Below are 17,119 nucleotides of genomic sequence, written 5' to 3'. Positions count from 1 at the left end.
TCTCACTCTCTCGCTCTCTCTCTCTCTCTCGCTCTCTCTCTCTCTCTCTCTCTCACTCTCTCCCTCTCTCATCTCTCTCTCTCTCTCTCTCTCTCTCTCTCTCTCTCTCTCTCGTTCTCCTCTCTCTCTCACTTACCGTTTTCATTGACATCATGTTATGCAAGAAATAATATACATTTATTATGTCCCACGTACTTACTGTATGATCATAATTCAAGATATTATACATCCATTTAATTATCATATTTAAATCAAATATAGATATATAAATATATATATATATATATCTACCAATTGGTCCGTGTGATATCCGTTTAACATGATTTCTTCGACATTGGTTGTTTATTGTATATTGGGCGGTGCCTATGTAAGAAAATTTAACTGATGGCACAACTTTTCAAGCATGTAGTGAGTTCAGGTGTCAGATGTCGCAATGAAACTATCAACTCTTGCGTGCTAGCATGATAACGTGAATACGCATAGCGAGCGACATGAACGTAAAGTTACTAATAATTTTTTAAATCTCTTACACTCTAGTATATAGAGAATGAGAGACAGAATGAGAAAGAAGGAGAGCGAGCGTGAGAGAGAGCGCGAGAGCGACAAGAAGGGAGCGAGAAAAAGTATGTGATAGAGAGAGGGGAAGAGTGGGACGTGAGAAACGGATGTGGATATAAAAGCGACCAAGACTATATCTAAAAGACCTCAGACAGCATGAGATGGGAAGAGAGAATATACGAGGAAGAGGGTGCACAAAAGGAATGAGGAAGAGAGTGCGTGCGGAAGAGAAGATATGGTTCATGATGAAGTATAGACAATCTCTCCGAATAACAAAATTCGAGCGAAATAGTAGAACCTATTTCCTATACTGTATACGCTGTATACTTTGCGGTGGTTTAATTTTCGCGTCCGCGACCGCGAAAGTAACAACACGCGAATAATTCATACCGAATAATTCATAATTCCCCGACCGCGAAATTAACCACTCGCGAAATTGTCCGTCAAGTCTGAATTCGCGAAAATATCTGTACGCGAAAAATATGGCTTATACAGTAATATTGTCGTGCGTTCTAATATAAGAAGCTGACTATAACCGCACACAGTGTTGCGTATATTCGTGAAGGTGCCTGCATTTAAACAATGCCCTAATGTGCATCAGCATAAAACTTAATAAGAAGGTTACGGACGAGTTATCAAACATATATTTGTACTCTTACCTGCAGATCACGTCTATTATACACATGTAGTTTTATTACCATGATTTATCCCGTTTAACATGACCGTCGTTTGGCATGCAGCTGCAGTTTGCTTTGAGCAGGGTGTATGTGCACAACATTACAAAACATTGAACTGGAACGAATCACAAACCACGTCATAAACAACGAGTGTAATTTCGTACGGGTCCACCCCCTAGTATTCTATCCCGGTATTAGTGGATTTTGCTCAAGGCACGGCGCTCGATTCTACTGATGTGTGTGTGTGTGTGTGTGTGTGTGTGTGTGTGTGTGTGTGTGTGTGTGTGTGTGTGTGTGTGTGTGTGAACACTGTGGGTAGAGAGTGAACACTGTGGGTAGAGAGTGAACACTGTGGGTAGAGAGGGGGAACACGGCGGGTCTAGCTGTTATTGTAAGCTAACGGGCGGCGGGGGGTGCGCGGACGTCACTGCGACGAAGAACTGGCTTGTTTTAATCGCGTCGGATTAACGCCGGCTAATCTGTTTATTGTTCGCACTCGCGCCTTTGCTAAGACTCGATGGCTAATACTCGACTGAATGCGACCAAAAGATCTGTTTGGATTCGGCTGCTCGCGCAAGAAAGCGGCACGAACAATCGCCGAGCGTCGGCAGCAGATAAGTGACGCTGTCATTCGCCGTGGCAGCCGCCGTCTATCCGGCCTAGCTGTCAGTCAATAGCGAGCCAGGTATCGGGGGCCAGTCACAGGGAGGGACGGGTCGCGCGCGCGTACGCCGTATACCCGTACGCCGTCTTTCACTCTTTCGCTGTCCATCTCGCAGCGCAGGTAAGACGAACGTAGGTCGGTCTATCCGCCGCCGCCGCTGCTGCTGTTGTTGCTGCTGTTTACTGCTGCTGCTGCTGTTGTTGCTGCTGCTACTACTGCTGCTTGCATCTCGCCTGAATGCTCACCGTGTATGCTGCAGTGCCACTACGCCGACGAGGAGTGTGTGTCTAGCATGCAGCCGACGTCGTTGATCGGATCAAACGAGTTAACGCCGACGAAGACGACGATACCGACGACGACGATGCCGACGATCATTCTACGATAGTGTCGCTCGCCACATCGCGCACGGACCCCCCCGTCACCCAGCCGCCACGATGGACGACGAATTTGACTTCGAGAGCTCGCTCGATTTCGACAACTCGTCGTCGGTGAACTTTGACCTGGACAGCTCGCTCGACTCGGGCATCGAAAATTGTGTCGGCAGCTCGTCGCCGACCAGCGAGGACGTACCGACGACGACGTCGCCGCGCAAGGCGCCGCGTAAGCGTCGGCGTAAGCGCATGCTGACGGGCGTCAGTCGGCAGCGACGGGCGGCGAACGCTCGCGAGCGGAATCGCATTCATGGAGTCAACATGGCGTTCCTGCGACTGCGCGACACGCTCCCGGTGAGCGGCGGCGGCGACGAGATATCAAAGATCGACACGCTGCGTCTGGCCGCCAAGTGGATCGCGCATCTCACGTCCGTGCTGATGACGGAGGACGACGGTAAGAGCGACGAGAACGTCGGCGGCGGTGCGACGTTGTCGTCGGCGCTGTCGGCCGCCGTCCGCGCGCACATCATGCAGCTCATCAATTCCAAGATGGACGACTTTGAGATCGCGTCGCTCGACGACGAGCCGGACGACGAAGCTGCTGACGCGGCGGTGATGTCGCCGACAACGACGACGCGAGCTGACGCGGCGGAGACGTCGCCACCGCCGACGACGCCGACGAGTGTCACCGAGAACGCTCCGGTACTCGCGCCAAGCGAAGTTACTCGCGCGAAATCTCATCTGCAACGACATTCCGAGATTAATAATAACAACAACGGCGACGATGACAACACGCGCGTGGTCGGCAGAGACGATGGGTTTAATCATTGCGGTTTATACAAGATGGCGGCAAAGGATGGCAGCGATCCTAGACGCACGCAGCCATCGCAACAACAGATGAACGATAGCGCAAACAACATGGCCGCCACCACCGCCAGCGCCGCGAACTGCGCGTACACGCAGAGAAACCTTCATCACGACTTTGCTGGAAACGTTTCTTCGGCAATGTTGCCTAGTCAGCAGAATGCGCTCGTCGTGCAGGATACTACGGGAGACTTCCTCGATACGATACTGGAGCAGAACTTTCACAGCAAGCAGCAGGTGTTCAGTACGAACTCCTACTACGGTGGAAACGGCGACGGCTATAGTCCATGGGCAGGTAATAATGGTCAACTATAAACATCGATTGTTCGTTTGGTTACCATTTGCGTGACAGAAACATTGCTAGTATTTGTAGTGTGTCGATGTCTTAACCGGGAATACATTAATAATGGTATTACTTATTTATTATTCGTGATGATATCTATGCTTGTGTGTGTGAACGTGTGGTGTTTCACGTCGCCCACTTTACTGAAAATCCGGAGTTATCTACAAATAAGCAAATAAGTATAATTACCAAAATTCGATTACAATTAAAAATCTCTACGTTGCAACTCCTGCCGAAAACATTCTAAATAAATCGATACATCTGTATTTGTATTAGATGAGTTGATGACTGATTGCATTAATGTGTTTTAAGAATTTAATATCGGACGAAGACGTCGTGTATATGCATCACTGCTCGGTTAGAGCTTTATTTATTGTAAATGCAGCGGCCGGGTGAAAATTGGTCGCGGAAATCCATCCACAACTGGATACGCGTGCGCGTATACCGGAGCCGTGAATAGATATGCGAACACATAGGTGAATGGATGGGGACAATGTTTGCAGCGGCACACACGTCCGGCAGGATGGTGTGTGTGCTATCGAGTCTACCTTGCTTATCTCCCCCGTTTCACGTGCACAGTCTGTTAGAGGCGCACCCTGTGCTTATTCAAGTGAAAGCAAAGCGTGAATAAGCCGGTAAGCACGAAAGTAGAGTCTTCATCCTTCGCTTATCTTCAAACGTCGGCATCGGTCGGCCGCAACGTTGTCGCCCACGGGGCCACCGCTCCAGCGTCGGCAAAGTCCCCGCGGCTTATACATGCGTTCGGTGATAGCATGGGGGGCATTAGTCGGACTCGAGACACTACCCCGCAGTGTGATGGTACCAAACAGACGTGTTACTATTAACGCTGGGCGTTAGTGTAGCAGATTCGTCACCCTGGTAGCCGCCATAGTAAACACTCATAGGAGTTTTCCTACGGAGACTCTGACGCCCTTCTAAGTTGCGCGGTTAAATATGTAAGTGTATCTGTATGAACACAATAACGTGTTGTTACCTATTAGGCTAGTTGTGAAAAAACACAACACCTAAATTCAATCGATGCACAAGATATTCATCGATCAACATAATATACAATCGATGTGTCTAATGTAAGTGTATAGCAGTATATATATATATAGGCATATATATATATATATATGTATAATTATATATATACATATATATAACACCTGTATATATAACGTATATATATATCCCCTATAACACCCATATATATATATATGGCTACTTAGACATGCGACCTCGCGCCTCTACAACAGCGTGCGTCGTCGACCTGGTTCGCACACCGATGCCCATTTACGACACCGTAGTATACACCGCCGTAAACCCCCACGAGGCGCAATTCACGCCACTATTTATTGTCACCTGTACAGATTAGTTCACACCTTGGAGAAAACGAAACCGGTAATTTGCGCGGAAAATGTAGGTATGATGATGACAAGGCAGTGTTGTTTAGCTAATGAGTGTGCGGGGGACCGCTGCTGGTGACGCATCGCTTGCTTGACTAGGTCGGCTCTCTCATCCTCAACTGTTTAGCATATATCTACGAGGGGACAGGTGTGTGCATAAATAATGTGACTCTCACAGGTGGTCACTGACTAAACTTTGCAAATTTGCGTATTTGCTTTGTTATTGATGTTAATAATAATAATAATGAGCTTGTTTAATTGCTAATACATATCAATTACGTAACCGTGACACGACATAACTTTCGTTTCCGACTGCTGCAGTTTAATGAACGAAGAGACTTACAAAGCTGCTTGCGATTCGAAGGGGGCAAACAATCCAGATATAAATATGGAAACAACGTCGACAAACATAACTTCATAATCACAGAACGTACTACCAATAAAATATTATACTAACACTACTGCGAGCGACATTTAAATTAACAAATACACGTCGGAGTGATAAACCGCGATCGCTGCGTCTATGTTACGACTGTGGTCGGAACTGCCCCTACGCGTGAGAAAACAGCTTATGCAAACTCAAAAAATTACTTGTAACATTCTGTACCTTCAGTTCGCATTTGTCGGTAAGACTTGCGTTGCCCAGGTGATTCTACTGGACCGTGATTGAATGCGTGAGCGCACTAGTAAGCAGGAGAGGCTAGAGAGAATTGCCACAAAATGGCCGGGATGTGACGCGTTCTAACAAGGGGGCTAGGGTACATACGCTTGTTTGCTTGCATAACGACCTGTGGCTATAGTAAAGGTAGTGCGCGTGAAATATATGTCTTTATATATTACCCGATTGATATACGGTAAAGGGAAAATGTGCCGGAGCGGGTGCTAGAGATGACACGTAAATCTAATACCGCTGCTGTGTCGTAGTGATGAAAATTCACTTGTTAGTGCGTAATTTCGTTATATATTTAAACGCTTGTGTAATCGTGTATTTAATGTTTTAAAATATTTGCAGAATTGACTACACCCGGTTTCTAGCTTACGCGCATGTATGCGCAGTAAAATAAGCATTTCCTCAAGCCAACTAAATTATTTCCTTAAAAACAATATCGCTATATAAATGTCAAGGTGAAATATAACAAAATAACTATCACCACTACTACTAAAACGATTAACACAAAATTTGGAATGAATAATGTCATAGAATATTTTTTCGCGAGCAAGCTTAACGTGTATTCAATAAAACATTGTGCAGCAAATGCCAGTATTGTGTTAATAATGTCATTGATCACTATTGGAGTCACTAGCGGTGACGTTGAGTAGCACCTCTGACAACTCTAACTAATACTCGTTTGGTATCATACACGGGGTAGACTAAGTAATCCATTATTAATGGTCTCTCTAATGGCTTATTGTCACAGTAATTTTGAATTATTTTCTGTGATTACGGAACATTAAGTGCAGTTTTATATCATTAAAATACAATACATACGTGTACACACACGCATACACGCAAAAAACGCTCACACGTACGCACGCGCATGCAGGCGCGCCCGCGCACAATTACGATCGCGCGCGCACGCATACACACACAAACAAACGCATACGCGCGCACGAGTGTGCGCACGTACGAACGCACGCACACACACACATAATATAGACGCGCGCTAAATTTATATTTATACCCCAGATTTGTTTGAGAATCTTTTAAAGGCGAATTGAGTGTTGTGCCTTGAGTTTCGCGAATTGAGTTTCCCGCTTTGGACAAGCGTGTATTCATGGGTTAGAATGCGTACTGCTTTCGAAGAGGTGCATAAAAATCACTCTGCGCCTTATATGTGTGATATATGCACGCGACCCTAGATTATTAATATATTACTGTATATGGGGGCGGATGATATCGAGCGCCAAACTCGTATATGAGTTATTATATATTGCCGTTTTCCGTCCACCGCCGCTATTTTCTGCTGATATATTGGAATAGAATGTTTACATGTAAAGGGGTTATTGTGGTAATCAGATGCAGGATATACATTAATCTTTGTCTTGTTTGACATTATAAATCAATCAAAAAATATATAAATAAATAAATATGTCTATATATATATATATATAAGTATATATCTACCAATTGGTCCGTGTGATATCCGTTTAACATGATTTCCTCGACATTGGTTGTTTATTGTATATTGGGCGGTGCCTATGTAAGCAAATTTAACTGATGGCACAGCTTTTCAAGCATGTAGTGAGTTCCGGTGTCAGATGTCGCAATGAAACTATCAACTCTTGCGTGCTAGCATGATAAGGTGAATACGCATAGCGAGCGACATGAACGTAAAGTTACTAATATTGTGTGTGTGTGTGTGTGTGTGTGTGTGTGTGTGTGTGTGTGTGTGTGTGTGTGTGTGTGTGTGCATATACACGCAGCCCTCGCGTTTCTTCGTTTCCCGTCGGAAAACCCCTCGCGCGTCGCACACAATGGAACGGCGTTTTCATTTTCGTTGAAAGTTTTCCCCGGGCGCGGCGGCGGCGGCGTTCACGGCTTACGTTCCCGAATGAACGGTGACGTCACTGCGATTCTCGTCTACGTAGAACCGACCTAGAACACCGCGACGGTGGCACCATCTATCGTCGTCCCAGCGAAACAACGTGAAAACCTTCCCGACGCATCAGCAGCGGCACCAGCTCGTCCAATCACGTGCCGGACGGGTGGGGAATGCGAACCAATAGCTGCAGCGCGTGCCACGCACGCATCCCTCCTCCTCTGTCTCTCTCGGCGCGCGCGCGGGGGTAGAGGCCGGTCTCTTAGTTACACAGCACGTATAATTAAATCTCATAGTCGACAACACGGTTCTGTACTACGCTGTCGCAAGGAAATCTGACGCTCGCCGACGTAAATGGCTGCCGACGACGGACGACGACGTGTGTCTGCGACCGCAAGCGACAGGATTTCTCCGTCCGCTGCACCCGTGAACACCGCTGAGAGAGGTTCGGCTTCAGACCTGCTAGCCAGCTCGGACTTTGAGTCAATTTAAGTAGTACAGGCAGTGGTACTTTAAAAAGTTTAGGTGTTGGCAATTCAACTACTGTCAGTACTGTCACTAGCAATTTAGCGGGTTCCGACATTGACAATTCGAGAAATACGGACACCAGCAATTTAGCTAGTTCAGGTATTGGAAATTTAACCCGCATGGACACTGGTACTTGAACTAGTTCAAACGTTGGCAATTCAACCAGTCCGGACACTGGTGATTTAGCCAATACAGACACTGAGTATTGAACTGGAACAGACACTGGAAATTCTACCATTTCACCGGCGGAGTTGGCAATTTGGTCAGTGCGGACGTTAACAGCTCACGGACTCACGCGTTACGGAGTTGAAACATCGAATATTATTATTATTATTATTATTATTTGGGAAACAAAGTCGAACCACAGCCGATCAACCGTCATCAAGCCAGCATTATCAGGTTAGCTTCGTCTCTGAGCACGAGAAGCGGACCTCACCTCCTCCCTCCGCCCTTGCCTCCTCCTCCTCCTCCCCCTCATACTACCTCCTCCCTCCCCTCCCTCACTCTTTACCTCCTCTCGCCCGACCTCCACCCTTACCTCTTCCTCCTCCTCCTCCCCCACCCCTTACCCCCTATCCACCTCCCCAACTCCCCAACTCCCCAACTCTTTACCTCCACCCTCTCATCCCCCATCCCTTAATTACCTCCTTCCTCTCCTCTCCAACACCTTACCTTCTCCCTCCCCTCCTCATCCCCTTACCTCCACCTTTCCCTCCCTCACCCTTTACCTCCTCCCTCGCCTCCCCCACTCCATACACCCTCTTTCTCTCTCTACTTTCACATCCCACCCCTTACCTCCTCCCTCCCCTCCTTCACTCCTTACCCCTCTTTCTCTATCTCCTCTCACATCCCACCCCTTACCTCCTCCCTTCCCTCCTCCACTCCTTACCTCCCTCTTTCTCTCTCTCCTCTCACATCCCACTCCTTACCTCCTCCCTCCCCTCCCCCACTCCCCTTCTCTCCCTACTCTCCTCTCTCATACCCCTCCTCCTCCCCTCCTCCGCTCCCCTCCCTCATCCCTCACCTTTTTTCCAACAAGAAAGACTTACACACGCCAGCAGGAGCTGCTGCTGGGATGAGCATGGCGTTCCGGCCGCCCGCACCTCGCTACCCTCGCAAGGACTACAGCGTGATGTTCCTCACTGAACAGTACCGCCACCACCACGAAGCCCTACCACCGCCGACGACGAGCTACGAGAAATGAAGAAGAAGAAGAAGAAGAAGTAGTAGTAGTAGTAGTAGTAGTAGTAGAAGAAGAAGAAGAAGAAGAAGAAGAAGAAAAAGAAGAAGAAGAAGAAGAAAAAAGAAGAAAAAGTAGTAGTAATAGTAGTAGTAATAGTAGTAGTAATAGTATTAGTATTAGCTAGGAGAAGGTGAGGAAGGAGGAGGAGGAGTAATGTAGTAGTAGTATATTGTAATGGATTTTGGGGGTTACATAAACACACGGGGACATAGCGAGGAGCAGAATCCCGACGATATGTCAGTTGATATGAATTTATGAATTGGTATTTATTATGACTAAAATACGAAGAAAATCTTCACAGTGTTAAATGATTTTTTGTAGTTGAATGTCACGTATATCTGTGAATTAATCGTGCTTTCCGTTTTGCTCCAATCACTGAGATAGAATCAACACCCGTAACCTATTTATGCAACAATGATGAAGAGCAAAGGCATTCCGCACAGTTTTTAATAAGATTATTTTAATTTTCAGTCTGTGTCATCTATGTATACGCCTAAAATATAAATCATGTTGCGGTAGATTCATTGCTGCTATGTCTACCTTTAGCGCGAACGAATAACAACGACACTAACAAGAATTAATGATCGTCGAACCACTCCGTAAATACATCCGACAAAATATACTCCGAGGCAAACATCAAAAACGTCGTTTGGGCAACATGTCACTGGTCGCGGCAGGGTGCCTGACACACACACTGCCGATCCGCGCGTCCACACTAACGGTCGATCCACGGTTCCCGCATTGAGGGGTTCCGTATTATCCTCGACCCGAGTGGCCGCCATCTTGCCTACGGCGTGAACAATTTGCAATCCGTAGTTAGGCGGAAGCGTGAGATGCATGCACCTGTGCGCTGTCGTTCGTCCTGGCTACGGGGGGGGGGGGCAGTCGCACTGCGTCGTGGCAGATGCTTTTATGGGCGACTTTCTTTATGTCATCGTTTAAGAATGGCATGGCCGTCTGTCGCTTGTTCACCCGCGTGATACGGCATACCAGCTGAACCAGGTTGACCGAGTAGGAATCGAGGGGTAAGGCAGGTGATAATTCTCCTGCACAGGAGTGTTGCCATACTGAAGGAGATCGGGCGAATCCCGTCCCGCAACCGCGTTTACTTTAAGATGTTCACAAATATTATATCAGAAGTGTACTAATACTAGAGTACGTAATATATAGTCTATACTATGACACTCGTGATTATATGTAGCTTAAATAATGTATACCTGAATGTCGACAATTAAATATTAGGTAACACGCTTATGTAATATTGGATATATCTATGCGTATTTTATATGTGTGCAAAATACAGTTATTAAAATTCAATAAGTATATTATTTTTAATTCATTTATAAGCAAGACAGATTAATTTCTTTCATCATGTTTTATATTTTTATAATATATAACAAGTGTACGTAAAAACTGGAAGATTTACTGATGATGATTAAATATAGTGTAGATGATAATTGAAGATGAAGATGTATAAGTTTTTGTCTAAAAAGTTCTTACACATTGGAAAAATATGCTTAAATAAATTGTCTGGGCAAAATTCTATTCTTTCTGTAGATACAAAATTAATGCCGTATATGGCTAGTTGCGCATAGACGTGCACATGCTTCTTAAATTGATATCATTGTGCGAATGTTAGTAATTATTTAATATAACGCGCACAGTAGGCGCATATGTTTATTCGCTATATTTTGAATTTTATTTAGCGATAACATAATGTATTTACTGGATTGAAAAGTTCATTTCTATCCATAATAAATTTATTAATAATCCGCACATCAATAAACATTAAACGAAATGATATTTTTTTATTTTTACTCAATTACTTTATTTATTGTTTGTCCTCTCTTTTCCGTACTCGTTTGCTAAAATGGTGACTGATATTTTACGTTGTAGTAAAATTTTAAACAAAGGAAGGAGAATTATATAAAGCGTATATATTAAGAGGCGCTAAACAATCTAACCTCTAGGTAAGATAAATGGTGATTTCTAGCATTTTAAAGGCATCGACAACGAAATGACTATATATAGTAGATATTCTATAACGAACTGATAAATAAAAAGTTAAATTGTTATGTTGAAAGCATTTACACTGAAAATACTATAGAGTAGATATACTGAAACGAACTGATAAATAAAAAGAATTGTTATGTTGAAAGCATTTTATAATGAAATGACTATATAGTATATATATGAACGGGTAAATAAAATAAATTTGTATTGTTTCAAGCATCGACAATAAAATGAACATGTAGTAAATATATATACTTTAACGAACTGATAAATAAAATGAATTATTAATTATAAAAATATTATATAAACACTATTCTGTATGCGAGCGTAGGTTCAGAAGAGATGCTTATATGTAGAGCGAGTGTATAGTAGAGGACGCAACTGGTTGGCAATGGTGTTCGAATATATATATAGATTGCTGCCTGTACATCGGACTGCATATCTTGATAATTGGAAAACTGACTGACCGACTCTGAATGTCTGGAACTTACTGGCAGCGTAACGTACTGCCTGTGTAACTAATTTAGTACAGCCAACTGACTGTGAAGTCGATTTTTTAAGTTGTTTTTATTAGCGATGAACTAACTCACTCAGCGACATACTGCTGTCGGTCTTTTACCGATGACGAAGGAACGATAGAACACAGTGGCGATCTGTGGTAGTCGACGTCTAGATGGATATGGCACCATGATGATGACGACGACGAAAACGACGATGATGATAATGATGATGATGATGAAGATGATGATGATGATGATGATGATGAATTCAGCAGCGCACCAACTCTTAGAAATATCAGTAGAGAGTAGTTTAGAAGTAGCAGCTAATACCATAACATCGGTTTCTTATTTAGAAACCAAGCGATAATCTGTTACCCGTACTACGCATTATTGTAGGGGGCAGTAGAGCATTACTTAATTATAATTACGAGAAACTTCGTGATAAACTCTTCCTATGTAGGTGCGTCACATGTTATATGTAGGTGCAGTCACTGGCGGATCGGGTGGATTGCCTTCTCCCAGCTCGTGGGGTTGACGTAGGTAGCGCTCCCGTATACGAGGAGATACAGAAGAAAGCGATAGCGCATTTGACCTAGGGCGCTCTTGCGCGCCTCACCCGGGTGCCCACTACAAATGTTTAGCTCGATACTGAGTTATGAGAATGAATATTAATGAGAAATTCTGAGTGGAATCAACAACATGCATTTGAGTTTTTTAAATAAATATTTTTAATAAACGATAGAATTATTACGGATAGGCGTACGGGTAAGCGCATGAGCACAGCCGTAATAATTAAATGATAAAGGTTGCACTTATGCGGATAGCAGCACATGGTACTTATAAATAAACAAGGCCTCTTAATTACATATTACAGCATACATTATATATTAATTATTGCATGCCACCTGTCATTTTGATCGATCAATGGTGTTTGGGCTAAAGGCGAAAAGTACATATCTATGTATGTGTGCATGCGCGTATATGTGTGTGTGTGGGCGCGCGTATGTGTGTGTGTGGGCGCGTGTATGGGTGCGTCCACGGACTAACGGATGTATCCGTTAGTCTGTGGTGAGTCCGTGCATGCGTGCATGAGCGCGTGTGAGCATACTAATTTTCTTGATTCGTTTTTGTTTGGATTTTAACTGGACTATACTCATACGAATGATAAGTGAAGATTTGTCTGCCCAATATTATTTTATTTGTATTTCTTGATTTATTTTTGTTTGGCTTTTAACGGGACTATACTCATACGAATGATAAGAGAAGATTTGTCTGCCCAATATTATTTGTATTTGTATTTCTTGATTCCTTTTTGTTTGGATTCTAACTGGACTACACTCGTACGAATGATAAGAGAAGATTGCCTGTCCAATATTAATTTATTTGTATTTCTATAGAAAACTGGCATATTAGTTGATTTTGCACCTGATGAGGACAGCAAGCGGAAGGTGACATATATGTTATACGTTGCTAGTCTTTCCAAGCGGTAGCGGTTTTATAAAACATATGACAGAAATCATGATCTGCGTTTCTGGTAATCATTAAAGTTTAAATAATTTATTGTAATTTTTATTTTTTCTTCTGTTCTCTCACTCTCTTCGATGTGCATGTGCGTGAGTGCGTATACGCGCGGGGTGGTAGGCGGTGTGCCACAGGTGGGCCCGTCGCTGCCCCACATCCGCACCGCCACCGTACCTTCTCTCAATCAGGCCACGCGGTGCGAGCGACAGGTAACACGAGTGGCCGGAGTCGTGGGCCGCAGAGTGAGCAGCGCTTCTTGTTTTCACACAGCGCCCGTAGCGTGGTCATCCGACTCCATTGTGCCTACAATTGGATTAGCACAAAAAGCTCCACCCACTAATGGCGACCACCCAGCGTTCTATTGGGCGAAACATATTATACACTGGGCGCAGATCGCGGTCATCGCGTTGAATCTACGGCCAGTGTGGCTAACGGACACGTCAGTCACTCTCACGTATGCACTCGAATCTATTTACCTAAACACGCATGCGGGGCGGTTCAGTAGAGATTGACTCGGTTTCGCGTGATACTAACAGGTATGTGTTCGTTGCGCGTGAGACAAATATATTCGATATATTTCGGGGGATTTATTAATAATTCGTGTTGACACTCTCTGGATAAGCAATGACGTATTCTCTTTGATTTGATGTTATAGACTATTCTAATCAAACTCTGTCACACGATAACATTACTCAATTATTATTACCTAGAATATATTCGTCTGTATTATAACTGTTTAGCAATATAAGCCCAATACCAGTCGATTTGGGGAAACTAACGCTGTCTGTGATTATTTTGTTTAATCAATGCAAAAGTATTGTGAAAATTCACCGATATTGTTAATGCAATATAATATAATAATCAAACACTTCAACAGCATCCATATTTTGTATTTCTGTTAATACAATATTATACAATTAGATATCTCATTCAATAAAAAATACGCTACATAATATTGCTCGCGGAAGTGTGGAACATCTAAGCTTCACACTCTAAATAAGTAAGCTTACTATAATAAGTAACATATTTAATAATAATTAAATCACAATCTGTATATTTGGTGTACGGACAGGGTAATATACGCGTACGCATCTATCATCATAACAGTACCAGCATTCTAGCTTTTACCGTACTGGACATCCAGCATCTCAAACACATCTGCTAACACTACTGTAAAATTTACGAATATTATGTACATTTCATATTTATTTAATAAATGATAAACGGATCGAATTACACGACCATATAATCACACATTACACTGTGCTATACTATACCTTTTATTGAAATGCGGTGGTTAGAGATTAGATGAAAGTGAGAACGTATTATATAATACCGATCATGCGTTCACTAACGTCCTCGGCTAGTCATGGACTGGAAACATCGTCAGTGCATGAATTCATAAGATGATAATATCAGGAGTGTATAATATAGACACTATTCTATATTATAAATATATTCTATTCTATATTATACACTCCTGATAATGTATCATTCTCCGCGATCTAGTCTCTATACTATGGCCGATTATAATGTATTAATATTTACATTGATGTTGCGATCGTGATTGTTCACTGTGCGGTCGCTTGTTTCATAGTCATGTATCGGTACGTGGAAAGCTGTATAGTTTTAATTACAGCTAAATGTTTTATAGACATATAAACTGATTATTGAGTTTAAATTGACTACGTCACGAATTTTCTATGGTGCATATTTGTAAAATTATTGTTGCAATTTTTCACATGAAAAGTAAGTACTAATTCGGCACTAAATGTATCCTCAAATTCTTACCTGATAAGATTTATTTTTCAACTAGTAAAAAATCTGAGCGATTTTATATATTGATCACGACATTAAATGCTTGCTAATGACTATGTATGAGTCACGAGTGTTTGTTCACATCGAACGGAATGGCAAAATAAGAAGTAGGTATAATGCAGCAATTTAACCACAAAAAGTGAACAGAATCATATACATTTTGTGAAAAAGTGGACATAATTTTTTACTTTTACTATTTACGGTGACGTAATCACTTCAAGCTCACGTGACGCCCGGTTAAGAATCCAGAATTATGCTGAATATTACTGAATATTGCTGCTTATTGCTGAATACTGATTAATATTGCCGAATATTGCTGAATATGGCTGAATATTTCTGTTAATTTGAAAAAACTTTTATATTGCAGACTTTGGTATCGGCGAACCGCTTGGTTTCGAACTTCCCACACCGCCGTTCTGTGCTCTTCAGGACCAAGCGACGTCAATACGCTGATGTACCCGGTCACGTGCACGCCACGTGAGCGCGCACGTGTTTAGCAAAATTATTCATAATTATATATGATAATCGAGTCGTATAGATTGCACAAAATCTATTGCCCGATGAGAGGTAGGTAGCTACATGACGCCTTGAGTCGATGAATCTGGGGCTTGCGAAACAACCCAGCGCTACTGGTTGCCATGGTGATGCCTTCGACAAAGCTCCCTGAATCTACCGCACTGGTATACTCACGCGATGCACATTTACATGTGCCTTGAAGAAGAGGAGGAGGAGCTAGTAACGGAGAGACACAGATTCCGAAACCCGGTTTTTAAATGAGCAATGCGGGGAATGCCTGCGTGCATCGAACGAGTCGCAAATTGCATATTTATTACATGCAGAATTACCGTAACGTTGAGAGTATCGTGTGCCGCATTGCAGCAAACCTCTCATCGTACTGTCACGCGCTGATAACATCAAGTTTGAATTATTTATTTCAGTCCGATCCCTGGGCACACAGATAAGTAGATTTTTGCCCGAATTTGCATGATCAAACAATTAACGTTGGCGAATTGGGGTGCTGATGAGCATGCATGTAATGAAAGTGACGTCATCGATGAAAAGCAGTATTTGATGACTGCGATGAAGTGAATTTTGTTAACTTCATAAGATAGGGGAATGTGATATATAAATATTGCGTAGTTTTAAGAAGTGTACTACTGGCAGTTGATATGTCTCGAATTATTAAGTACCCGTGATCGTAGAAAAAGGGTGGTTCTCTATTTTAATTTCATGGGTACTATCATACGTAATAATTGTATATACGTTTTGTATCTTATAAGACCAAGTAAATAATAATATTTTACTAACAAAATAGTGTCGGTGAGATACTAACGCTAATATGATAGAGGGATTTATCACCGAAACCTCATTCATATAACCAAGTACATCAATTACTTACATTAAGTTCTAACTTTGTAGATAAAATTGGCTAAACTAAATTTTCAGTATATATATGGTACATTATATCTCAGCTGGTAATGGTAGAATTTCAGCCCTAGTTTCAGCGTTCACATTGTTATTGTAATATTTTTCACAAAAATCTCTCGCACCGTTTCAATACCATTTCTGTTTGTTTCTTAAGTAAAGAAGAATATTACAAAGCTGCTGAAATAACTGCATGAATATTTGTGTCGACACTTTATTGAACAGTTTAGCTAAAGACAAACACATTCAGGGCTGAATCTATATGTGAGAAAACATTCGAATTCGTGTTTTGTGAATTCTGTGGACTTGTTACTCCTACATATTTAGCATGCATCGTTTTGTTCGAGTACACTGTCTGTTTATTAAAACAACGCAGTGTTTAATACGATTATTGCTTACGTTTGGTGTAATTAATAAAGTATTTATAATGCGGTTACTATATAAATTCTTTTGATTGATTTTTATCACTTCGAATTGCTTATAGTCTTTTTAGTAGTTAAGTATTGGCAAGTCTTGGCATGTATAGTGTGCTAGCATGAAATTAACACGGACCGCCGAGCAAAGCACACAATATAATACCGACAAGCATAGAACACACGCACACGCGCATACACGCGCACGCACACACACGCACGCACACACACG

General features: G+C 42.7%; 1 protein-coding gene across 1 annotated transcript; it reads left to right on the top strand.

Annotated features, from left to right (window-relative positions):
- Positions 1-1,989: 1,989 nt before the first annotated feature.
- On the top strand, positions 1,990-16,919 carry LOC106807793. The gene is made up of 2 exons (XM_014810245.1): positions 1,990-3,429; positions 15,417-16,919. The coding sequence occupies exons 1-2, from the start codon at positions 2,334-2,336 to the stop codon at positions 15,500-15,502; spliced, it is 1,182 nt and encodes a 393-aa protein (XP_014665731.1). The 5' UTR covers positions 1,990-2,333; the 3' UTR covers positions 15,503-16,919.
- The last annotated feature ends 200 nt before the right edge of the window (positions 16,920-17,119 follow it).

This window comes from Priapulus caudatus, unplaced genomic scaffold, assembly GCF_000485595.1.
Source record: "Priapulus caudatus unplaced genomic scaffold, Priapulus_caudatus-5.0.1 Scaffold234, whole genome shotgun sequence".
NCBI lineage: Eukaryota > Metazoa > Priapulida > Priapulimorpha > Priapulimorphida > Priapulidae > Priapulus > Priapulus caudatus.
Note: the sequence above shows the minus strand (reverse complement) of the source record. Positions and strands in the feature narration are given on the sequence as shown.